This window comes from Pyrus communis, chromosome 13, assembly GCF_963583255.1.
Source record: "Pyrus communis chromosome 13, drPyrComm1.1, whole genome shotgun sequence".
Taxonomy (NCBI): domain Eukaryota; kingdom Viridiplantae; phylum Streptophyta; class Magnoliopsida; order Rosales; family Rosaceae; genus Pyrus; species Pyrus communis.
The window spans coordinates 25063849-25089922 of NC_084815.1; the positions used below are offsets into that span (position 1 = coordinate 25063849).

At 36.0% G+C, this 26074-nt stretch overlaps 2 protein-coding genes and 1 pseudogene across 2 annotated transcripts; 1 reads left to right on the top strand and 2 right to left on the bottom strand.

Moving 5' to 3' along the window:
• The first annotated feature begins 2613 nt into the window (after positions 1–2613).
• On the top strand, positions 2614–4487 carry LOC137713790 (MYB-like transcription factor 4). The gene is made up of 3 exons (XM_068453142.1): positions 2614–2791; positions 3119–3248; positions 3934–4487. Exons 1-3 carry the CDS (start codon positions 2662–2664, stop codon positions 4262–4264), a joined length of 591 nt encoding a protein of 196 aa, XP_068309243.1. The 5' UTR covers positions 2614–2661; the 3' UTR covers positions 4265–4487.
• Positions 4488–17486: 12999 nt separating this feature from the next.
• Positions 17487–19159, bottom strand: LOC137712042 (protein MOTHER of FT and TFL1). Its single transcript, XM_068451190.1, has 4 exons — positions 18920–19159; positions 18729–18790; positions 18553–18593; positions 17487–17707 (listed from the first exon to the last, which is right to left on the bottom strand). Exons 1-4 carry the CDS (start codon positions 19112–19114, stop codon positions 17487–17489), a joined length of 519 nt encoding a protein of 172 aa, XP_068307291.1. The 5' UTR covers positions 19115–19159.
• Positions 19160–22489: 3330 nt separating this feature from the next.
• On the bottom strand, positions 22490–24452 carry LOC137713266 (uncharacterized GPI-anchored protein At4g28100-like; annotated as a pseudogene).
• Between the last annotated feature and the right edge of the window lie 1622 nt (positions 24453–26074).

Consider the following 26074-nt stretch of genomic DNA (forward strand, 5'->3'; position numbering starts at 1 on the left):
CTACTCCGATTTGCAGGAGTGCTACTCGGAGGTGGAAGAATCTGAAACGATGAAGCGGAGAAAAAAGAGAAGCGCCGTCTGTGCGGCGGTCTCGGCGTTAGCTGATGGAGTCGAAAAAGGTAAGCCTGGAGTCGGGTCGGGTCACCATCGGCGGCTGTGGGTCAAGAACAGGTCGAAAGCGTGGTGGGACAAGTGCAACCAGCCGGATTTTCCGGAATCGGAATTCAAAAAGGGTTTTCGGATGGGGAAATCCACGTTCGATTTAATATGCGAGGAGCTCAACTCGCCATCGCGAAGGAGGACACGACGCTGCGGAACACGATTCCGGTGCGACAGAGAGTGGCGGTGTGCCTTTGACAGAGAGTGTCGGGTGGGGATGACGAAGGGGGTTTTGATTTTAATTTTTTTTTTAATAATAATTTTATTTAATTAAATATTTTAATATTTTAAATTTGAGCGAGAAATTTTTTTTTTTAATTTTTAATTTTTACTTGAACCTCTTAATGACACCTAGCGTTCAATTATTGTTCACATAGACGTCACGTCATTAATTAAAGGGAGACTTAACAGCCAAACTAACGGAGTTATAAAATTGTTCCAAAATTAACATTTAAGTATAACTTTGAGACAAAAAAAACTTCATGTACTAAATGTTAAAAATCACAACATTAACTGAGATTTACCCTTCTTATTAATTCATTTACAGGCCCATTTCATATACTATCTTACTCTCCAACGCCTATATATGAACAATTCGGATTGTTTGGTCTACTAACTCCAGAATGTGAGATCTGATGATATCATCCATTTACGTGGACCTTTCTCGAAAAGTCGGTCGTTCATTCATACTGTAAGGGTGTCAAATGTTCGTACACTTCACAGGAGGACGCCGTCTGTAGCTCAAGTTTGTCTGTGGCCGCGAATCTACCATTCAACTCGCGGGTGGACGTGACCTACCTGTACAAGACTTGTCAGATTCCATCTTGAATCCAGCCCCTTTGATTTTTAGTTTCTTTTATTTTTTATTTTTATCAGAATCCATTGGTATAAACAGGCAGAGTGAAAAAGAGAGAGAATTCTCATCCACAAAAAATACTCATTATGGATAATGGATGTATCAAAGATTATGTGACTAAGCAGAGATAGTTCGTCTACTTCGACCCCAACAAAAAAAAAAAAAATGTTTTGGCCATGCATTCTTAACTTGGAATTTGCTATTCACACTCTTTTTTATTTTCTTATAGTCTTGTTAATTTTTGTTTATTAATTTTTTATATTAGATCAGATGATAGAAAATTAAAAAAATGTGTGTGAGAATTAAAAATGAGTGTGCATAACACTACCCTTTAACTTTTAGTCGATATAGTACATTACAAAATTTGAAGTTGCCTTTTATTTTTTTAGTATTATTACTAAATTATGAAGGAAATAAGAGAAACAATAGACCATTCAAATTAATTATAAATTAAACGTAACCATGACAAGGAAAGTGTCAATTTATTGATATATTTGTCAAAAATTTCATTGTGTTATTAGCACTCGATGACGATTTTAATTAGTAAACTTTTTTTATGTTTGGTAAACATTCAGTTTCAGCTTTTTTTCACAGTTTTGAGTAAAAAAAAAGCAAAAAATACAAAGCTGCAAAACCTCGCTTTGAAAAACCAGTTTTTTTCACATCTGTTTTACATAAAAGTTTATCAAACACTATACTGCTTTTTTTTTTTTTTTTTTTTTTTCAAAAGCACTTTTACAAAAAAGTTTACCAAACACTTTGCTACTTTATTTCACAGCTGCTTATTCTCACAGCACAGCAGAAGCAGTTTTTTTTTCAAAGCACAGCAATACCAAACCAGCTAGTCTCCACTTTGTTGATAGTATTGACTATCGGGGTTAAATATCAAAGACATCAAAATGTTTTCACATTTAAATAGCTGACTTTAAAGTAGGTTTTTTTTAATGTTGAAGGTTAAGAGAATGGATAATGTTTGTGTCCTCACATTTACGATTAACGAATTTTTACCGTTCGAACATCATAATCGGAACCGTTCATTTTCTTAATCGTCATCTAAAGTTCATATATGCAAAAAAGTTATTCAATTTGAAGATCTTTTAATCATTCATATGCATAAAACAAATTGACGGTTCATCATGATGATGCTACTTATTACCACAATGGTTGATTGGTATAACACGTATGGATGATTAAACGATCTCCAAATTGAATAATTTTTTATAGATATGATCTTTAGATGATGATAAAGAGAATAAACAGTTCCGATTATAATATTCAAATGATAAATTTTCGTTAATCGTAAGTGGATGATAAGTAAATTCCTGAGGAACACAAGCATTAGGATTACTCTAGGTATTAATAGTGTTGCTAAACTTTGTTGCGTGATAAATAGAAAGGAAAATAGAAAAAAGATTTAATAAGGTTGGCATAGTACCAGACACCGTCACACACACACCAAACGCTCGACAGATGATGTGTAGTTAAATTACCCAACTGTAAGTCAAGCGAAGTAGTCAGAAAACTTTGTTATATTGTTCTCTAGCTCCCTTCACTTGGGCAGCTTGAGTTTCTCTCTCTCTCTCTCTCTCTCTCTCTCCCTCTCTCTCTGCATTTGCTGTAAGAAGAACTTCGATATTACTACTGTAATGAGGAAACCTTGCTGTGAGAAGAAAAAGACGAACAAAGGAGCATGGTCGAAGCAAGAAGATAAGAAGCTCACTGAATTTGTTGAAAAAAATGGCGAAGGAAGCTGGCGCTCCCTTCCACTTGCTGCAGGTATACTGTATACATGCACTTCCTCTTGCACTTACAAAACCAAAATCACGTGGAAGGTATATTGCTCTGGTGAATAGGACATTTTTCTTTCTCTTCGGTTCAAACCATTCTTCAGTGCCTTAATGTACTTGGAGTAATAATATCAATTCTCGAAAAAAAAAAAATCGTTAACATGGACAAATTCGCTCATGTACACGCACTTACACATGTAGTTCTCAATTAATTCTTAACTTATGAGCTTGAAAAATATTTATTAAATGTCTATGGTTCCTTATTTTTCATTAATCTTAATTATTGATCATCATTTGAAATTTAATAATGGTGCAGGCTTGCTCCGTTGTGGAAAGAGTTGTAGATTAAGATGGGTAAATTATCTAAGGCCAAACTTGAAACGTGGCAACTTTGGTGAAGATGAAGAAGACCTAATCATCAAGCTCCATGCACTTCTTGGAAACAGGTATACTGCTCGCGAATAGACAAATATGTTGATAACAATTTGAGAAAAAGGAGAAATTAAAAGGGAATATTTTGAAAGAAGATAACCCTCTATCATATACATGCAGGAGTAGAGTTTCTGAAAAATTTCAAGCAAACATAGAAAGGGAGTATTTTGATGGGATGAAAAATCACAGAAAAAAATATTTTTTTAAGGTTAATTAATTAACTTTTTTTCATTGGAGGCTTATGCATTTGCTAGAGTCTGAATAAATTGCAACAATAATCCTAATTGATAATGCATGCTCCTCTCTAGCTATTGCATAATTTCCTAATGGTACTATATGATGGTAATACGTGCTTCATGATGATAATTACAAATAATATATATATATATATATATATATATATATTAAGTTAAATAGCTAAGAGAATGTTTGATAACCATTTTATTTTTTTTAATTTTTAGTTTTCGTTAAAAAGATTGTTTGATAAGTATTTGAAAGCTAGTTTGTGAGTCTTAAAATTTGGCTTGATTTTGGTTTTGAAAAAAAATTAAAAATAAAAATTGATAATCGAAAACAAGCAAATGGTCCCTATAAACTTGCCATATAGGGAGGTTGGCCTTCTTTATTCATAATTAAGAGTACTAATTGCTGAAACTATATAAAGATCATGTATTAATGTTACTTGTAAAATTCAAATAGGTGGTCGCTAATCGCTGGAAGATTGCCGGGAAGAACTGATAATGAAGTAAAGAATTACTGGAACACGCATCTAAGGAGAAAACTAATACAAATGGGAGTTGACCCCAATAACCATCGCATAGGACACACACAGAATATTGGCCTTTCAAAATCATCATTTGGCTCCAGAAAAGTAAATCATCCATGTAAAGCAGCGAATTCTCAAGGGGACAACGACTCTGATGATCATCAGAAACCATTTACAGATTCTGCAAGTGGCCCGGAAAGCAACACAAGCTGCAGTGATTTGCCTGACCTAAATCTTGATCTCACAATAGGCCTTCCAAGTTAATTTGGATACCGAACAAGTAGTTTTCATTAGTTGAGTTTCTGTTATTGTCATTGTCAGCTAGTTAAGGTGAAATTAAAACTTCAAAATTGAATGGGTAGAGATAGCATTTTCGTGCTAAATAGGAGTAGCAAAAAAGTAGAATGAATTAGTTCTATAGTTATGTAAATGGAGACTTGAGAGAGAAATTAAGAATGTGATTAGCTGGACGCATTTCTTGTTTTGTCGGCTCAAATGTTTTCCCCAAATCAATGTTTATTAGATTATGATTCTGTAACTGGTAGATTTTTCAAAACATCGATGTTACAACTTACACTTATACGCCTAGTAGTGCAAAAAACTTTGCATGTAATCGACCATTTATTGGACATATATATCCAATGCCCTTAACTAGTTGGAAGAAATTTATAGCTCAGCTGATTGGCACTCTTCCATCCAGTGCCTCTTGTATCAAAAGAATTATTTCCTAACTATATAGGTGGAACGTAAAATTGATCAAGGTACATGCCGAGACTCTTGTAGATGTCAGTATATATGTGTCTGCATATATACACAATACAAATTGTGTCAGGTGATACAACAGAGAATTTAGCAACTGTTCAATTACTAAGGTAGCTAGATTATGATATATTAGAGAATTGTTATTATCTTGGTTTTCATGCAGAGGGGTTATTAAGCAAGCTAGCCATGTGAAGAGAGTTTTATACTATTTATGGTGATAAAAGAAACCAAGCTTTTACTCTTTTTGTATAGGACTGTCAAGTGAAACTTCAGGCAACAAGTAGACACGGCAGAAATTGCAGTTATAACTTAATATTGTATAGACCAGAATATTCCTAGAGAAAGACTTGCCAACTGACGAAAACCTAATTAAGATTCTATATATCTGAATATTACAAGATTGAGAAGGCGGGGATCGGTTGAGAAACATACCTACCCTACCTTTTTTTTATGGTATCATAACATGTTGTCTAATGCTTGAAGTCCAACAGTCACACACACTCTACGTTATCCCGTTTGTTTTGTCCATGTGCTTAACTTAAAAATTTGCCACACGTAAAGAATAAATCTCACATTGATAAGAGGAAAGACTTTATTTAGGCTTATATAAATAAGAGCTTTTTATACTTATTAGAACCTTTTTATGCACCAGTTTTGGAGAACAGAGAAAATTTGTGAAGTAATATCTAACTTTCCTCATCTTTGTGGACTGGTTTACTTGTCTGATAATTCGGATTGATTTTTTTTTTTCTCTTGAATTATTTTTGCATCTTATCTATATATAAATAACTCGTTATCGAGAAAATAAAAGCGTGTGAGTGTGTGCCAGATTATATATATTATATGAGAAAATACCAAATATTTTGTTTAATGCAATTAAATATGGGACAATATTTGCACTAATCCTATGATGGGGAACCAATTTGTACAATCTCTTGAACAATATTATTGCTAGCCCCTTCTTAATTCAATCCTTTTTGTTTAAAAAAAATATTCATTAATTTGATGCATATAAATGATTAATTGATCTTTGGTTTGATTTAGTTTTTCTTTTTTGAAATATAATCTTTAAATAATGGTAAATAATATAAACATATATGAGGATGAAGTTTATATTATGAATGCTTAACATATATCGTAGAGATAACTCTTAACTAACTAAGAAAAGTACACAATAGCTAGGTAAGATCATATGCGGTTAAAGTTTTCTGAACTGATGGTTAAAGTATAATATATATATATATATATATTGTTTATGGATAGTTTGCGATGTTAGCGAACCCTAGCATGCATCAAGCATATGGATGGTGCTATCCACGCACTTATTTTCACTTTTCACACATCTTTTTTAATTTTCGATCATCGGATTGAATGAATTGAAGAAGTTAAAAATTAATAAAAATATGTGAGAGGTATAAGTGGGTGTATAAATAGCACTATCACAAGCACATGTGATTAAATGACCAAGCTCCGACACACACACACACACACACACATATTAGAATCTACACGCATTTGGTAGACCTACTGCATGTCCAAGTTTAAATTGCTAGCTAAGCTAGGCATTCTCTTCAAATTTTACTCATTATTCTGTTGGGTTTTGAATATGTTGGTGATCAAGTCTCGTTTCGCCTACCCACATGCATAGACCAAACCCTAATTTGAAACCACCATTCCAAGTCAAAATTTATAACCTAAATTACCTAATTGATTTGGTTGCATGGGCTTATTATACGTACGGTTGCACTCACTATTGGTGTACTGCTCCTCAAGGTTCTAAAAAACGGTAGGTGCTAGGCGGGCAGCGGGAAGGGGCCTAGCGCCTAGGCAACTAGGTGGATTTATGTAAATTAATTGTATATCTTGTAAACCTATTTACACTTAAAAAAATAAAATAAACTATACTTGTATGGATAATAAAAGAATGATAAAATGCAAAAATAGAAGTAGAAGAATACACAAAGTACATCCATCCAACAAGTTCAATATTTAAAAAACAGTAAGCATATAATCATAATGAGGAGTATTTTTGGATGATAGACTAAATTATTCTTGTTCATGATCCTTGCATTAGATTGGACATAGATTAAATTATTTTACCTTGTTGTATCTAGTTTATTTCTTGTCTTTGTATGTATTCCCTCAAAAGTGCTCCAATTCATTTCACAATTGGATGAACTTGTAGTTAATCCATCTTTTGCAAATTAGATACACCATTTCCATAAGTATACTACCATGAAACTAAAAAAAGAAAAAAGCACACAATTAATTAAAAAAAAAAAAACAGCCTAGGACCGCCTTGGCACTGCCTAGGAGCCGCCTAGCTCCAGACCGATTTTTCAAAACGATTTGCACTAAATTGCGGTGAGCCTTCAGCGCCTAGCACCTAGACGCCGCCTAGACCGAATTTTAGAACACTGCTACTACTACTGTGTTGTTCTGTAACTCCCATAGCTTAATTATGCATCTCTGTATATCTTCATCTTCAACATGATTGAAAAAAAATTAATTGAAGAATCAGCAGATATAAAACAACTTTTCCTATGTCACCTTTAATATCATGAAAGGCATGAGAGGCAAAACCAACCCTAAAAAGGGTTAATTAATTAAAACAAAAATTTAGTATATATAAAGTTCAATGAAAATCCCATGGTGGTTTTAATTAAGTATTACAAAATTACCAAAAAGCGAAGTTTAGGGTTTAGGTCGGTTGTCAATCTAACATACAAAGCTTTGAGAATTGGTGAATGGTGAGGGCCTATCGCGATGGTTGTCCAGTAGTTAGTAACTTAGTATTGATGAAATTCTCAAGTCATTTGAGAACTGCTAGTAATAAAAAATTTACTACACTGAGAAAAAAAAGTGCAAAAGCCACAAGTACTACAGTGGGAACAGAGATTGAATAAAGTTTATCTTCGTTGACAATAGAGAAGCAGACAAATAGATTATTGTACACAAAAACATGGACCACCAGGGTTGTGGTCCTTGTGGATGTGGTGGTGGTGGAGCAACAAAACCAATAAGTTAGTAATTAACTTAATAAGTTAATATAAATTAAACTTTTAGGAACTCCACAATCCGTCAAAGTTTTCAGTCTGATCAACCACTCATTTCGACAATGATTAAAATCGATTAAAATGTTATTTCAGTTTCCAAAATCTGCAACCTGCTGCAGCACAAAGTTTGCCCCGCATTACCCAATATTTGTTAATTATTTACTAATTTATCAGTACTGAGAAATGTGGCACCAAGAATTCAAGGAAAGTTTTCAGACAAACTTTCTTGATCAGTTCCTAATAATCACATTGGTAGTTGTTGCGACTTGCATGCATGTCACATAACCCTTGACCTAGCAGAAGAGGTATACACATGAATTTTTGTGAGCTAACTACTACCTCTATCTACCATTCAACATGCAGAATTACTCTCTACATATCCCGCCACATCCTACTAAAATTTAGTTAGGTTGTTAATATTTAAACTATTACTATTGTCATTTTGCTCAACGAATATATAATCACAGCCATGACTATCTTCTGAGTTAAAACATATACTGAATCCTTTCCGCAAACACTGATTGAGATGATCCCCGCCATGAAAGCCTTAAAAGCATACTCTACCAAATCATTAAAAGCTGGACTCAAAAGAAAATTAACAACTAAAAACTTTCAGAATTATTATTTTTAAAAGCTCTCGACCTAAAATAATGTATTGTATCTAGTCATTTTTTAATCTTCTGCATCAATTTTTTTTTTTGGTGTGTGTGGAGGATCCTACCAAATTTAGCTTAAGTTACATATATGGAATTTTGAAGTTCTTTGTCCAAACATAACGTAAAAGTAAATGTGTAATTAAAAAAAATAAAAGAATAAAAGAAAAGGAAAATTGAAAAGAAATCAAATCTCAATAAACTAATCAAAATTATATATATCAACATATTGATCAAATATCGACGACGCATAAAGTTTAATCATTGACGACATGTCCATCTTATATAGATTAATGACGTACTGAAAAAGGGATCCTTGTAGCCATTAGAATTTTTAAAAATTATTAAGTTTATCTAATTTTCTAAAGGCATGTAGATTCTGGGCAACCCAAAATCACATTTTAGTAGATCCCAGTTCTATGGACCAACACAACTATGGACGAAGGTACCATATCATTGTCAATATCTCCAAAATAAGAATTTTTAAAAATTATTAAGTTTATCTAATTTTCCAAAGGCATGTAGATTCTGGGCAACCCAAAATCACATTTTAGTAGATCCCAGTTCTATGGACCAACACAACTATGGACTAAGGTACCATATCATTGTCAATATCTCCAAAATATTAGCTTAAAGCGGATACGTACGCAGTACGCTGTTGGATTTGGCCACTTTTTCTCATGCTCTGCTTTCTACTATAGTAATTTATCGACGATAAATATGTGCATCCAAAGTCGGAAACCAGAGAACCGCGAGCTCGTTTCTGTTATATCAGTCCAAAAAAAAAAAAAAAACAGGGCAAAGCAATGTTTTAGCAGCTGAGAGAGGAGAAGGAAAGAGACTTAGGTCATCAACTTTCTCTAAGATATTTCGGACATGTAGAACCCTAACAGCATCTTTACTCTTCTCTGTCTCTGTGACAATATATTCGATGTAGCTATTATGAGTCTTCGGCCATATTTTTATTTTCTCTTATATCTGAGGTAATTTACTTCCTATTTATGTGAATTATAAATCAGATATATTTTGATGGATATGTATAGTGGCTGGTATGAACTCCAAAAGTTCATGGATTGGTGGTGTTATTTATTAATTAGGGTTTACAGTATAGGTGAGTAGAACTACACGCCAAGAAAGATTACACTTCATTAAGTAAAATTTGGAATGTTTCAAGCCACTTAGTGATATGGAATTTACTCAAATATCCAAGTTTGACCTTACATTTTTAAATTCACACCTTACACTATGATATTGGCATGGGTTTAAATTCTGAAGTAATAGGATTAACACGAATGTCCTAATCACTGGTACAATTAAGCACTTGCAGTTTGAGCTTAGCAATTTCAGGTTGATTTATTCAATGAAAAAGTTGAAAGAAAAATCGAAAAAAATAAAAGGCATATATATATCCCAAGGTCACTTTTGTCTTCGTATTCCACCATGAGAAGAAAATAATATCCTTTCTATTGACTCAATTGCAATTTGACAAAAGCAAAGTAAAGTATGGCTTACTAAAAGATGGGGGCCATCCAATAATCAAGATGCAATGATGCATGGCGCGGCTGAAATATTCAAGAAATTTAACTTTTGAAATACTGTGAGCAGTTTTCTTTTTTCTAAAAGTAACATTTATTAAGCAGAAACCAGGGTTACAACGGGGCAAACAACCCAAAACACATTAGGAGAACGCCCAAGGAGCAAAAACACAAACATTAAAGGAAACCCTAATTCCTATCATCCAAACATAGAGAACAGCCGAGTCGCGATGAACGTCTTGTCAGTAGTCACCAAGACAGTTACACTGGAGAAAACAACCGAGTGGTCAATTCGACCAAGACATCGCAATACAAAATTTACAAACCCACAACGAAGAGTACACCGCATCCAACCAAAAACGTCAAACAAAGAGATAGCCACGGGATCCAAAACACCTTCACCAACGCCTACAAATATATATAAGGACAGTAACATATGAAAGTAGGGTGAGGCTAAGGGCGTATATATGTAAAAAAACCTTACTTTGGCCAAAGTCGCAGAACGCTTAGCATTGAGGGAAAGTCGACATGCCGGTCAAGGAAGGGGTAGTGGAGGGAATTGGATTTGGCATCCATCTTTAGTAGAGTCAGCCTTGAGCGCGTGCAAAAGGTGCCACTGCACGTACCCCGATTCGAAAGGCCCCCCAAATTATCATTACATGTATAAAGATGCATATCAAATACATTTAATGCAAAAGATGACAGTAATTAAGGTTCTAGTGCAAGTGGTTTAGCCGTTCAACTTTTTGGCCATGTGCTGGATTCGAATGTCTGTGGCAGCGCTATTTTCAACTTTTGCATAGGGCCTTCAAATGCTCATTTAGAGAGAAGCAGCGGGAGGAGGAGACAGGAAGGACATAGAGGGGTGGAGGCACAATGTACATGTGGGAGGGGCGGATGAGATAGGAGGGAAGGAGGGGGCACTGGTTTACCGGTGACCCCAAGCAAGAGCAATGGGCGGCGACTTTTATCTCATATTTAGGGTTTGTGGTGGCTAGCAAAGGCTTTCTCAAAGAGAGAAATGGGTCGAGAGAGTTCAACAACACGAAACAAACTAGCTTAGCTTGGTTAATCTTAATAGGATGATGTTAGAGAGATCACCTACTTAAATCATATTTTGTTAACCACATCATGTGGCAGTTGATGGTTGGATTTTTCTTTAATAATTTAAATAAGGAATCTAATCATCAACCCGTCACATCATATAATTTACAAAATATGGTCTAAACAAATGGATTCCCTAGCATTTTCCATCGAATATATTTTTGCTGACCATTATCAAGCAATGATGATGATCACTACCTTATTTATCACTATTGGATAAGATTAAATTTCAAGATATATGTAATGAATAGACACAAATCTCAAAATTTAAACTCATCCAATGATAATAAATAGGATGGTGAACATTACCACCATTTGAGGGTATTGAGCAAAACATCACCCTTTCCACGTTAATAATACCTTGATCATGTGAGTGAGTACTATTCTATTAGTATGATAAACACGAAGAGGGCAACAAAATTACACAACCACATGTAGGAGTACTGCAACAAGACCTACAAAATGGAGTGCTTTACCTACAAAATAATACAAACATCTGACCGGTTGGTATAGTGCTACTCAATTTAAGAGAATATTTTAGATTCAACTCAAATAAACGATACATATTTGTAGTGAGTTCAATACTTGTTTCCCAACGACGTATTGAAATGGAAAATGTTAACTTAATTAAAGTCTCCTTAATTTTGTACTCGATCTAATCTTCTAATTAACTACGATCTTCCAGCTTCTATAAGCTAACCTTTGAACTTAAACAATCCCAGCTCATCACGATGACACTAACGCAGAGCATCAACATGCTATGGCAATGTAGAAGGATATGTATATGCTGTGTAGATATAGTTATTATAGCTCAACAGAGATTGAGACTTCCAGAAATTTAGCGGAATTAGCATTAATTATCCTCTAGATTTTTTTTTGAACAAACGATATTATCTAAACTAAGGAGAGGGGGTGAGCACCTCATAATAGATTAGCAATAATGTGGTTCAAATTTTCCTTTGTCGAGAATCGAACCTAAGATGGAATTAGCGTTAATGATCCTCCAGATTTGATAATTAGGTTTAACCGATTAGCTAATTTTTTTTTTCCTAGAACAAGTACGATATTCATTGATAATAAAGAGTAAATACGTACAATATGAAAGATAGAGTGCAACAAAAAGGGTCTCGATAAAAACCTTGTCAGAGATTTCAACCAGTTGAAGGGAAAAAGAGTGTCCCGCACCAAAAATTACTGAGAAGTACTATCCTCAAATAAAAGATCAATTATTACATCAGGTGGTTCCTCAAACCAAGTTACTTGTTGCTCCAACGACAAACCCAGCCTTGCCAATCTACCAAGTTACTTGTTGCTCTCCAACGACAAAGCCAGCCTTGCCAATTTGCGTGCCACCTCATTGGCCTCCCGTCGAGCTTAGACGATTCTGAACGGAGAAAGAAAAAAAAAAAACTGATTATCTAATTTAAATATTAGATTAAACTCGTTTATTACTTCTTAAACTAACATAAAGGAGCTAGTAAAGGCTCCTGGTTGTATTTCTTGGCACGGCTGGAATCTCTCATTGGATTTGATTCTCTTGTAATATTTCATGATTTCTGTAACATTTATAATATATATGTTTTAAATATTCATTCATTTTTTTTTTGGAAACAAATATTCATTCGTTTTGGCACGACTCGTGAACCATCCTCTTCGATTCATGAAACCCTGCCTTCCAAAAACTTATATCCATATAGTGAGATTTATAATTCCCGCGATCTAGATTGTGCTCTTCAATCTGATTCTCAATGCATGTCACACCTGCAAGCCCCGTCGTGGTTGGGGTCAAATTAAGTACAGTTATCAACAATAGCTATAATTGGTTATCCATAATCATTACGGTGATCATGCCGGAGGGTAGGTATGTAGTACAAGATGCTATAAAAGTTTTCCATCTACCCTCTCATGCCTTGCGTTAGGAAGGTGTCAATCAACACCATCCACACAGCGGCCGCCACTTCACCACCCTCACCATCCCCCCACCCCAAAGATGCTATTAAAAGTTTCCCATCTACCCTCTCAACACCATCCACACAGCGGCCGCCACTTCACCGCCCTCACCACCCCTTCCCCACCCCCCCCCCCCCCCCCCCCACAAACCCCCAAAAAAAAAAAAAAAAAAAAGCTATAAAAGTTTCCCATCTACCCTCTCATGCCTTGCGTTGGGAAGGTGTCAATCGACACCATCCCATCCACACAGCGGCCGCCACTTCACCACCCTCACCCCCCCCCCCCCTTCCCAAAAAAAAACCAAAAAACAAAAAAACAAAAAGGAAACACCAATATAATTCATTCATCTTGGTTGGGTATCATCATATATACGGATACTATGTCGGTAGGTCATTTACATGCTAAGTGAACATTAAGTCTCTCAAGTTATATAATATCTCAACACTAAAAGGAAAGGACCAGGGTTGCCTTTGACTAGGAGTTGAAATATTCCACATCAACTGTCTCTAAGAAAAGAAAAGTTTAGACACTTCTACTAACACCGAAGTCTTTTGTGATAAAATCACACATAGGTGGTAATTAACAAGTTGGAGACAATATCGGTGTTGTTGGAAGTGGGTCTTTGGCCTGTCTCTATGATAATTTGACATGGTATCAGAGTCAGGGAGCAGGCCCGTATTGCCAGGTGATGGGTGAGTCTCCTTGGCCGCACGCGATGATGGATAGGGACCTTGGCCTCGCGTGTTGGGTGAGTAGCCTTGGCTCCACGTGGTTGCTGATGTGTTGGGTGAGTCTCCTGTATTCTTTTATTTTATATTTTAATATCTCCATATACCAAACGCTCACTAACGAGTACCGCATCTTCAGAATTGTAACCTTCCCGTGGCATATAAGCTACTAATATGTTTTTTCCCAAAGCGAGTTCGCCGCCAACCGTAGCAGCACCATCTGCTAAAATTTGTCCCTTTTTAATACATTTACCTCGCCGAACTTAATATTATTACTTATTATATAATAAATAATATATTTATTTAAATCCGCCTAGTCTACCTAGGCGGACAGCCGCCAGACCAGCGCCCAGCGTCTTTTAGAACCTTGGGCAAAAGTAAGAGAGAGATGAAATTTGCTAGAAATCGAAGTGAAAATGGTGCATTGTATCACACTGTTTATTTTTGTAATTTTATCATACAAAAAAGGATACAGATAAAGAGAAGGGAGGGAGATTGATATTATAACCTTCACTTTTAATTTTATGTGTGTTATATTGAGGATACAAACATACCTCTATATATAGAAGTTTATATCGGATAACACTTTACATGCATGAAGAAAAAATTTCACCTCTCTAAGACGTTTTCACCTAAGACTTTCAATGATTGTCACGAAAGTCCTTTTTGGTTTGCATCCTCGTATAATCATATGTGTGACATTTACACTATTTCACAATAAAAAACTGAAAAAAAAGGAAATATTATATACGCCCATCCCTTTCCCAGTGTTCTCCCCGAACCTCAGTCCCATCAGCGCCTCCGGCAAACCCAAGTCTCGCCGTCTCCACCGACTATCACAGTAACCCTCAATCCCACAACGATTCACGCCAATGCTATCGAATCTATGGTCATTGTGCTGCAAGAATTACTGGCTGTTGAAGAATATGAGATTTTCTTATTTAAGCTCTAGCTTGCAAAATAACGGACAATTAAACGAAGATCTCTATTATAAAATACTAGCTGAATGGATGATGTGGATCCGGTGTAATGATCGGTCGTTGTATGCCACTAAAGGTAAAGAAAAAATTAGGACGGCAATAAGACTAACAATGCTTTATAGCATGAAATGTTAGGCGATTAAAAAGCAATACGTGCAAAAAAATCAATGTAACGATCATGAGAATGTTTCGTTGGATTTGTGGGTACATGAGAAAGATAAGATTAAAAACGAGGATATCTGAAGTAAAGTAAGAGTGACCACAATCGAAGATAAGATGAGAAAAATCTGTTAAAATGGTTTGAACATATGAACCAAAGACCTACAGATACTCCGGTTAGAAGATGGTGCTATGAGACAGAGGCTCACGGCAAATGGGTAGAGGAAAGACTAAGAAGACTTGGAAAGAGACTATAAGAAAAGCTATAGAATACTTTGAGCTAACGAAAAACTTGGCGTAAAAGTGAGAATAATGACGTTCTAAGATTCATATGGTCGCTCAACTTAGTGAGATAAAACTTATTTGTTATTGTATTTTTATAATTTGTTTTACTAATTAGATTGTTTCTTTGATCAGACCATGAGTAACTATATTTGAAGGAATAAATGGGATTCATTATTGTGGGGGTGTCAGGTGTGTGTCAAACGCAGTTTTCGATTTGTGGTGCGGCGGCGTGGAGGGAAGAACTGATGGCTTTTCCACTTTTACTTTCTTATTTTAATTTTTTTATTTTTCAGTTTTGGGAAAAATATTATAAAAAAAATAACTTTGATGTCCATGTGGCACATTATCATTGGTTAATTAAGACAGTAATGGACATTACTGGGCAGCACATGCAACTTTTTAACAGAACCGGGATAAAATTTTAATTTGGAACAAAGATTACTAACCGACTACACCACAAGAATATGATTACTAACTTCTTTACCACGTAGACGAATAAAATTAACCTTAAACATAACTAGCTACTTTGTTTACTCTCTAAATTAAAGGCCAATTAAATAGGAAAAAGACTTGTAATTTAGAGAGACAGTTTCTGCACATACATACCATAAGCACCCAAAATCCCGACCCCACGGAGAAACACCCTAGCTTCATATGTAATTAACATGCATGCATTACATTACATGAAATACAAGGTTCACTAAAACATACTATAATTAAATCCACTGTAAAGAAACACCACCACTCCATTCAATGGAAACGCTGAGGGCCTCCCGTTCCCCGGCTCCTTCGGGGAGTTGAAGTTATTTCTTGATCAGATCATGAGAGTTTATCATGCAGAGTGAAAATTTCATTCTTGACATGCTTCTGGTATGTATAAAAAGTTCTTCCCCAATAGTGTATTATTATGTGCGAAATTTTTATTGAGCTATTGATGTCGTCTAAATTATTGTGCGTAAAATGTCTTTCTTAATCAGTGTCATACATGTGCATAATATTTTTTTTTTCTGACAATAGTAATGTAAAATTTCTTTTTGGACAAGCATTTGACATGCAAAGAAAGTTTTTTTTTATCGTGACCAAATGATCGACATGCACAAAAGTTTTTTCTAACCACAGTAATTGTGAAATTTCTTCTTTGATGAGCGTCCGACATGCACAAAAAGTTCTTTCTGACTACAATAATTGTGTAATTTCTTCTTTGACAAGCATCTGACATGCATAAAAATTTCTTTCTTGATATTGATGTTGTCTTAATTAGCATGTCAAATTTCTTTTTTGACAAGCGTCAGACATGCACAATAAGACCACAAAGGTGAAATTACCTTTTTGACAAGCGTCCGACAGGCATAGAAAGTTATTTCTTATCTCAGTAAACGTTATGTTTAACTGGTCTGTCTTATCTCAGTAAACGTTACATCTAACTGATCTTTCTTATCTTAGTACACGTTACGTATAATTGATGTTTGACATGTGCAGAAAGTTATTTCTTTTTTGACAGATGTTCGACATGCATAGAAAGTTATTTCTTATACCCCAGTAAACATTACGTCTAACAAGCCTTTCTTATCTTAGTAAACGTTACGTCAAACTGGCTTGCCTTATCTCAATATACGTTACGTCTTATTGGCATACGTCTAACTGACTTTTCTTATCTTAGTAAACGTTAAGTCGAACTCACGTCCTTTCTTATCTCAGTAAACGTTACGTCTAACTGGCATATGTTTAACTGACCTTTCTTATCTCACTAACATTACGTCTAACTTCCAGTAAACGTTACGTCTAACTGCCGTCTGACGTGCAAACATTGGTTTTAACCAAAATAATGTGAAATTTCTTTTTGGGAAATCGCCCGACATGCAAAGAAAGTTCTTTCTTTAAGTCAAACCTTACCATTAAATAAAAATCAAGTCATTATCCACTTTTACCCATTTCTTATCCTTAAATTAGAAGCAATTAACACAACAACATCATTTAATCTTCAAATTAAAGGCCAACTAAAATAGGGAAAAGACTTATAATTAAGAGTGAGACAGTTTCTGCACATACATACCAAAAGCACCCAAAATCCCAACCCCATAGAGAAAGACCCACCCCAGCTTTGCTAGCTTCATATAATAATTAACATGCATGCATTACATATTATAAATAATACTAGCTTCATTACACACTCTAATTAAAGCCAGACTCCTATCTTTTATTCACTAATTCTATCTTCTTATTCCTTGGTGAAAACAACACCACACCATCCGCCCTAGTGATATATGAAAACGCTCAGCGCCTCCTGTTTGCTGGCTCCTTCTGTGAGTTGAAGTAGACGGTGGAAACCGGCAGTCCAAGGTCGAGCTGCGCCGCAAAGAAGCGGGTGTTGAAATGGGCACGAGAGGGTGGCTGCTCCACCAACCCCATCGGAGCCTTCTGCTGAAACAGCACCAGAATGTAGCGGTGAATTCCCACTGGTGGCCTCGGACCAACGTACGGCAGTATCTCTTTCCCTGCAATAATTATTTTGTTATTTTATTTATTGATTGTTAGCTCATATTATTAGTCTTATTACATGTTATTATTTTATATTTAAACCAAAATTTAGCTTTTTTTGTTAGGAAAAAAAATCAAAATTAATTTGAGAGCTTGATACTGAAAAAAAATTTTGTGCCACGTGGGTGAGGTTACCACTTCAACAAGGTAACCTTGACAAGCGGTGTTCCCAGGATGGACTACGTGTCATCTTTGCTATCCATGCAAAGACAAAAACACCATTCAGGAAAAAATTTAAAAACTATTTTATTCTTAATTCGAGTACACAAAAAAAAAAAAAAAAAAAAAGGAATTGTGCACAAATATAAAAAATACATTGACAAATTGAAAAGGCATGATACACGACACGTGGTTATGGTAAATTGTTATACCCAAATTGGGCAGTTTTGCGGCTAGTGAGAGTGACAGATGCTTATGAGGTATAGGAGTGAAAACATGCACGGTTTTTCGAGAATATGGGGACATCAAATGAGGTGATGTAATCATGTAACCCTGAAAATATTTTATGATGTTTTCATAAATAATCTGAAAACATTTGAAGCCAAAGACATGCATAATGATTCCGCTTGGAAACGAGAGTTTTGCCAGAGATTCTCTCTTTGACAGTATAAAGAATGGAATAAAGTTTCTGCTCGAAGATTTATGTGTGTATACATTTGTGTATCCGTAAGAACCCTTGTTACAGTGTTGCATGCATGCAAAAGCTGCAACAAAGAAAAATAAAGACTTGAAAACGGTCAAATAAACAGGTAGGAAGAGATTCAACTCTTTTTTTTTTTTTTCTCTTCGTATTGTAATTTACCTCTGAGAGGGTTTGTTCCTCCAGGGATATCAGACACGATCCTGAAATCACAAACAGTGTGCATGAAGTTAATTTTTCTGAGTCCAATTAAGAAAGATTGACAAACAAAAAATCTGTCACATTAAGGTAAATAAATTAAAACGCAATTCATGCAAGAGGATGCAGTTGATCATCACCAATGGACCCACTCCCTCATGCTTGGCTCACTCGGACTCGGAGCATCAGGGTCAGTCATCACCTGCATGAACAATTTTATCAGGTATATATGTATATATATGCACACAAAAAAGTGAAAAATGTAAATTTGACTCATGCATGCAAAAGGATCGAGTTGATCTAGGTGTGCAGGAGGTGAAAAAGCACAAACCAGGGTGTAGAGTTCGCCAGGGTGACCAGAGACGGTGATTTTGGGTGGGTTGATGGCCATGGAAGGTTTGATGTCACAGCCATTGGCGACATGCTTGGAACCAAAGTAGACAGACATGCTCACGGTGGGGACGAACATGTCCACGACATCGCCAATCACTCGGCCGACGACAAGCGGATCGACGGAGGCAGCCATGAGATCAGGGAGGAAATTAAGAGCAAAAACAGCTAGGAAGAAAAGGAAAGACGCTAAGCGAAACATAAGCAAAAGCAAGAAATGCTTTGTGATGTGGGGAGAGGAGGAGTAGGGTTTATATAGTAGTGTAAAAGTAAAATTAAAAAAAAAAAAAAAAAAAAGAAAGTGAAATGGGCCCTCTTCGGAGTATGTGTAATGTATGATGCATGCATAGGCTATCAAAAAGCAAAGAGAAAGCAGAGAGCAACGCGGGTACAGCCACCCTAGGGTTGAACCACCATCTTGACCGTTCAGATGGCTCGATCTTTACCGTCCGTTACAGACCCCACCACTTACACATGTATTAGACCCTTCATGGTTCATGCGACCTCAAGATAAGCATGAATCCAGGTCAGGACAAACAGTCTTTGCGGAGCCTCAGTGCGTTTTGAGAGGGGGTGCAGATTTGTTAATGTGAGCCTTACTACATTACAGTACGGCCTTCGTTGTAACTCCAACTGGTTGTGGTTTTGTCTTCTGTACACTCTGGATTGTCTTTTTGTTCAAAGGTTGTTGAATTGGTAATAGAAATTTGCGTCAGCAATGACCAAAAAAGATTCTTAATTGAAAATGTTTTACTCTGCGTGTAAAAATTTCTGAAAATTAATGTTTCTATTTATTTATTTCATATACATCTTATGTTCATTCGGACTTGAGTATATGAAGCAAAGCACACTTCTATAGTTTATTATGCTAAATCTAAGTGAATAAAATTACTGTTTTAAACAATCTCCATCTCCTGGATAAAGCTTAAAATAAAATTTTTTTTTTTCGAAATAAAATGTGAGCTTTAAAACTCTCCCAAACCATCTTCAATCATTGGCTAAAATAAGGCCTGGGAAAAAAATATACCTCTGGGCTAGATTCCCCCCAGAATTTAAGCTTGGTTTAAATTATTCTGGACTCACCAAACTGTCATATTTCAAACATTTTTTTGTTTTTTTACTTATAATCTAAAGACTATGATCAAATGAGATCAAATCTAATAATAATAATAAAAAGATTTGACGGTCCAAAATTAAATTTAACGTCTAAAATAATTTAAGAAAATTATGTAAATCAAATTTAACTTAAAACTTTATAAATACCTATGTATTTGTATGATTTTTAATTACTTATCGGAATTTAAATATTTTTAGACCAAAATGTTCATAAAAATAAATTAAGATAATCTACATAAATTTTATTTTAAAAAAAAGTTACTGAAAACAAAAAGTTAGGCTAAAATCATTCAAAGATTGGAGGAAAAAAAATAGCTTATAGTTTAAAATTTTCTGGCTTAAATGTTTAAGCTTTATCCTCAAGGATTGGAGATGGTCTTAGAAACCAGTGCATTTTTTTGTCACTTGAAAGGGAGGCTGACAAAAGAACAAGGCAATTGATGTGTTTTCTTTTGTGCGGTCATATTTTTAACTACGATAATTCAAATAAGAAATCAAAACTCAATTTGGTTTCAAAGGAATAGCCCTAGCTGGAGTGAAGACGACTCCATAGTCAAGGCTAGGGTGGATCTACATAGCGACCCAGGATGATCTCGGGACCCTCCTGAGGTCAGGAGAAAGCTAGTAAAGGTTCAGGAGAAAGCTAGTAAAGGTCCTTAGGACCTTTTTGTGCTCATTAAATGTTCGATGAAACACATGTTTGGTATATTTAGACAACACTCAGTAGGATGCATCAACATCCCTCAGTAAGATGGGTCTACATGCGCCACTTGGCATGGGATATCGATAGTACTTAGTAGAGTCACTGAATAGAATTATGTAAGACCTATCTACAACACTCGGCAAATGTTGGCATCTATTAGCATAAATGCAACATGGCACGACAGGGAACAACATGCAAACTAAATGCTCGACGAAATGCCAAATTTAGAATAGTGAAAACTTTTGTGCACTGCACGTTATTTCCATTTAAAAGAACATATAATTGTATAAGACCATTTGAAGTTAGAATCATGGATCCGTTATTGTTCTAGCTCTCAACGGGTGGGTGAGACCTTAAAGTTTGAAAAATAAATTTTAACCTTTTCTTTTCATTAATGGATGAATTTAAATTTGAATCCATGCTCAACCAATTGATATTCGTATTTAAAATTACTTCTAAAAATTAAAAGCGTTTCTGATAATATTAGCGTGAAATACGCTATCTCCGCCAAGAAATAAATCTGACATAATGGGTATGAACCGTAATTTTCTTTGGTCCAAATGGTTATGAACCGTATGATGGCTTGACTGAGCATTCAAAGCACATGACCCTAACCCAACCAAGCCCAACCCATCATATAAATGGATCGAACGAAGATAAATATAATGGATCACTTATCAACAGGCTCAGGTTAGTTTAGAATCAACATTCGACTGTTTTAGTTTGTTTGTTTTTTACGTAGTGTTAGGGAGATTAAATTTGTAAACAAAATTTGCATATTAAATGATTTGTCACTATAGGAATAAGTAAGTTTATCAACGCTTAAGTAATAACTCAATCATCAACTTCCATGTCATTTAGTTTATAAAATTTTGTCTACTAATGTAGTCTCCTAGCATTATTCTTGTTTTTATTTGTACAAGTGATATTTTACACTAATTTACACTGAACGAAAGAGTGAAGGTTTGAACTCAGGACGCAGTGGATTAAAGAAAAAAGATCTTAACCATCAGGGTAAACCACTACTTGCATTGTTTTTGAAATTATCAAAAACATTTTCAAACAACTGAACACTCTTTTTGCAATGTTTGACATAAAAACTTGAAAATGCTTCAGATCATAAAAGTGTTTTATGGATAATCACCTATTCAAAAGCACTTCCATATACTTCAAGCACTTAGATTTTCAATTTCATTATATTCAAAATAATCGAAAATTCTATGTAGGTTCCACACCGCTCGCTCAATCCCATACCCTTATGCCTACACGAACCCTAGAAGACAAAGCCCCCCCGCGGTTGGGCGAAGTTGACATTTCAGAAATTTCCCGTGATCGAACACAACTGTCAGAAAAATAATGCCACCAAACAGGTTACATGCAGTCTCCATAATTTCTCTTCAATACAAAACAGCAGTTCTTTCGGACACGTTAGCTTAGCCCCACATGGCTTACTAGTTTTTGGACAAAAATTCCTCCTTATCGTTGCCGAGCAAATCTTCGGTACTGCTATTGTGGTGCAACATCTCTCGCAAATTAGAGAATAACTTACCTACAACTCTTGGGGATCTATGCCCCAGTGTTCGGACGCCATGATGGCATTCCTGGAGTGCATGGTTGTCTCTCTCCACAAATAAACGTAGAACAATAACAAGAGTACATAAAAGAAATACAGCAAATGACGCTTTACTACAATGACGAAAAACAATGATGCCTATTAAGTTATTAACCCTATTGTGGGTTGGATCCCCACAAAACCCCTCCCCTTTAAAAACTAACAATGCATCACGGTTCATAATATTTGTGAATCTCGACTAGTTTTGGATGGAGCATAGGGCAAGCGACAACATAAACAACAAAAGAAAGTGACATTACAAGGTAGAACGAGACGGAAGCTGCGAGGATGCTGGACGAGGACTGATCAGAAATTTCAGAAGAATCGACAGCGAGAGGCATTCCGTCACTGTTGAGCGTGCACGACCGAGGATCGGAGCCGTCGGTGCTTACCATGATAGCTCGAAACACGGATGTAACTGTGTGGATGTAAGCCGTCCGATTCTTGGCAAGGAGCCAAGTGAGACCCATCAGCTGACAGTCTTTGTTGTGCATTTTGGTGGTCCTGTCCCCTAATTTGCTTGAATTGGAAGTTTTCTTCTTGTTAAGCTGATACGCAATCAAGCTTTCTAGTTAGATGAAAGTAAATGAAAGTAAATGAAAGAAAGCGATAGTCATTGCTTGAAGAAACAAGGGTTTGGTGAAGCATCCAAATCAAATTCATGCTACCATACAAATACTGTTCCACATTAACCTTGCTTTGAAGAGCCAGCAATATTCCAAACGAATAAAAGAACCTAACTAACTAATCTCAATCCAAAACAACAACAAAATCCGAAATAAATAAAGGTTCGGAAACGCTCTCAAATGACAGTATCAGTATACTGTTAATATAGTCAATTTTCTACAATGATAGGACTTCTCCCTCGAAAATACTTGTCTTCGCTCTGTAAGGAGTTCCTCGTTGTTTGACATATGTAGAACTTTATCTTAGTTGTTTGTTTTCAAGAGCTACTTATGCATGTTTATCACACAATAATTTGAGTACAAATATATGTAAGTAGCCAAGTTGTGTCTCTAGGCGCGTCTACTATTTCTAGACAGACTAATTTAAAGGAAATTTAAAGGAGAAAATTTCCAGTGTGCCGGAAACTAGGAACACAAAATGTTATGGTTTCAGTGATTTGATACGAAGCGGAAGAAACCCTATTCAATTCTTCTTCTTCATTTTTGTGGAAATAGGAACAAAAGATGCAACCCACAAGCTACAATAAATAAAACGGAGACAGAAACTTTACAATTACATAGAAAAAGAACTTACATTGTAGAGACTGTGCAAGCATTTGGAGCAGCCACCAAGACCATTGCCATTGGCGCCGCTGCTCAAGCAATCTCTCTCCAACTTCTTCACCTTCTCATCCCCAACAAGCTTCCCTCTTTCGTTCTCCGAAAACGCCTCGGGACAGCTCAAGGGGTGCAATCTTATCCCGCAATAGCAGTACACAACATCACAGGTCTCATTCGGCTTGATTAGCTCGATTCCTCTGTTTTTCAGCGCCTTTCCCAAGTCCTGAACGCAAGTTTCCGTTTCGTCCGGCAGCAGTGGCGGATCATAAGGCTGACCGGCCACTGCTGGGCCCACCCTGCCTACTCTGCCGAGAGCGGTGTCAGAGTAGGCAAAGTAGAGCCACGAGGCCAGCGCAGGACAGCACCTACTGCGCTGCAAGTGACCTGAGGCATCGCCTTTGGTGGCGGAGCATGCGGACTTTATGCCATGGAAGAGCTCATTGGGGAGGTGCAGCGGGCACCCGACTAAGTTGGATTGTTCTGGAAATGCAGGGATTGTAGCGGGTGGGGAGGGAGTTCGGTTTGGGAGGAATGACTGGGTGGGAGCGGCGTCCGGGTTGGGTAGACCCGGGAAGGCAGGGAAGAGAATGCAGAGGAAGAAGAAGGTGGTGAAGAACATTTGGGTTTGTTTATATTTTTGGTTTTTGGGTCTTTTTTGGTACTATCAATCAACAATGGAGCACTTGAGGAGGAGGGTGAAAGGAATTAAAGTGGATGGAGGTAGTGGTGGGCATGTTGGAGGAGATGAAGGAAAAGGAAAGGGTGTGGGGTTGGGAATGGTTTGGCTGTTTGCTAGTTTGCTATCTCTGGTTCTGTGTTTATAGATCTAAAGATCAAACTGCTATATCTATCTATAAAATGTGGATAAAGTTGGTGGAGATTAGCAATGGTATCATGAACTAATCATTCATATGGAAATTAAGTTGGAAACTTAGAAGAACTCAACTCTAACTATGGTCCCTATTATGCTCATCAGATAACACCTGGATAATCTACTTTTGTGTATACACTCGAGGATACTTCAATTCTCCATTGATACAATCAGACAATCTACTTGTAACCGTGTGTGTACACTTAGACTGCATATATGCATCGATATACGTGAATAATATGTTTTTAAACGCGTCTACTCGAGGCTACTACCGATTCTGCGTTGATATACAAAGAGAGAACTTGTATTGTAATCGTGTATATACACTTGAATATACCACAAATTATGAATTGTTATGCTTAGAGAATATGCCTTGTAACTGTATACACTCAAGAATACTGAAAATACTAAATTGATATACTTGGAGAAGTTGCTTTATAACCGTTTCTATATGCTCGGAAATATCACAGATTCTCTCGTATTGTGAAAATATGTAAAACGTTACAGAGAAATCAAGCAACCATTGGGGTTTGGGGTCCCCAAATCCAACAACAAATCACACATACTTAAATAACTCATAAGCTAAATAGCACGGCGATAGCTCCATCGAAAACAACTAATTTAGCAAATTCATCATCGATTTTAAACGATTTTGTGTGTGTGTGTTTATGTGCAACTTTATATTTTATTCCTTTCTCCCCTTAACTAATTCATCAACTAGGTCCCCACTAACAATTTGTTATTGGCATTGACAGCATATAGAACATTGGAAAGACGAGAGAAGGGAGAACCTCGAAGCCACTTAGGCAATTCTTTAATCTTTTGCCAAAAACACCTAGTCATTAAGTTTCCAAAAAAAAAAAAAAAAACCTAGTCATTATTTTAGTGCAGTGGAATTTTGACTTCAGAGTGACCGAAGGCATCACATAAAGCGCACACAGTCTTTGTTGCCTTGCAGAAAGTGAATAAAAGACTTCTTACACAGTCACATTTCAGCTTTCCAAGTAAAATTTCCTCACTATCTATAATTCTTGTCTTCAAATAGTGAAAATTTTCAGTAAGGTTCTCTGATCACTTCGTCATTCGCAAGTCACTTGTTACAAAATCGTAAAATTATCATTATTTTTATTTTATTTTATTTTACGTTGGTCTCATATGATGTGAGAGTTGTCCAATTAACTTTCCATGTAGCATTTGCCAGTGGTAAGTAGCTAATTGCACGCGTACCACTCGAAAGCTGGCTGTAGTTCCAAATAGAAAAAGCTGCGTGCCTCTCACTTTAGTTTGTGAAAGCAAATATGCTTCTCAAGCTCTCAGCCTTCCCTCTTTCTTATTTTATTTTTATGACAAATTTTACATCTTGTATGATAGGTTAATTGTTATTGTAAATAAATTACTATTACTCAAAGTGCTTTTAAAATAATTGAAAACGTTTTTAGTGAAATTTTTTCGGGATCAATCCTTGGTAAAAATGCAAATGAAACCTAGAAAAACATTTGAAGTGTGTA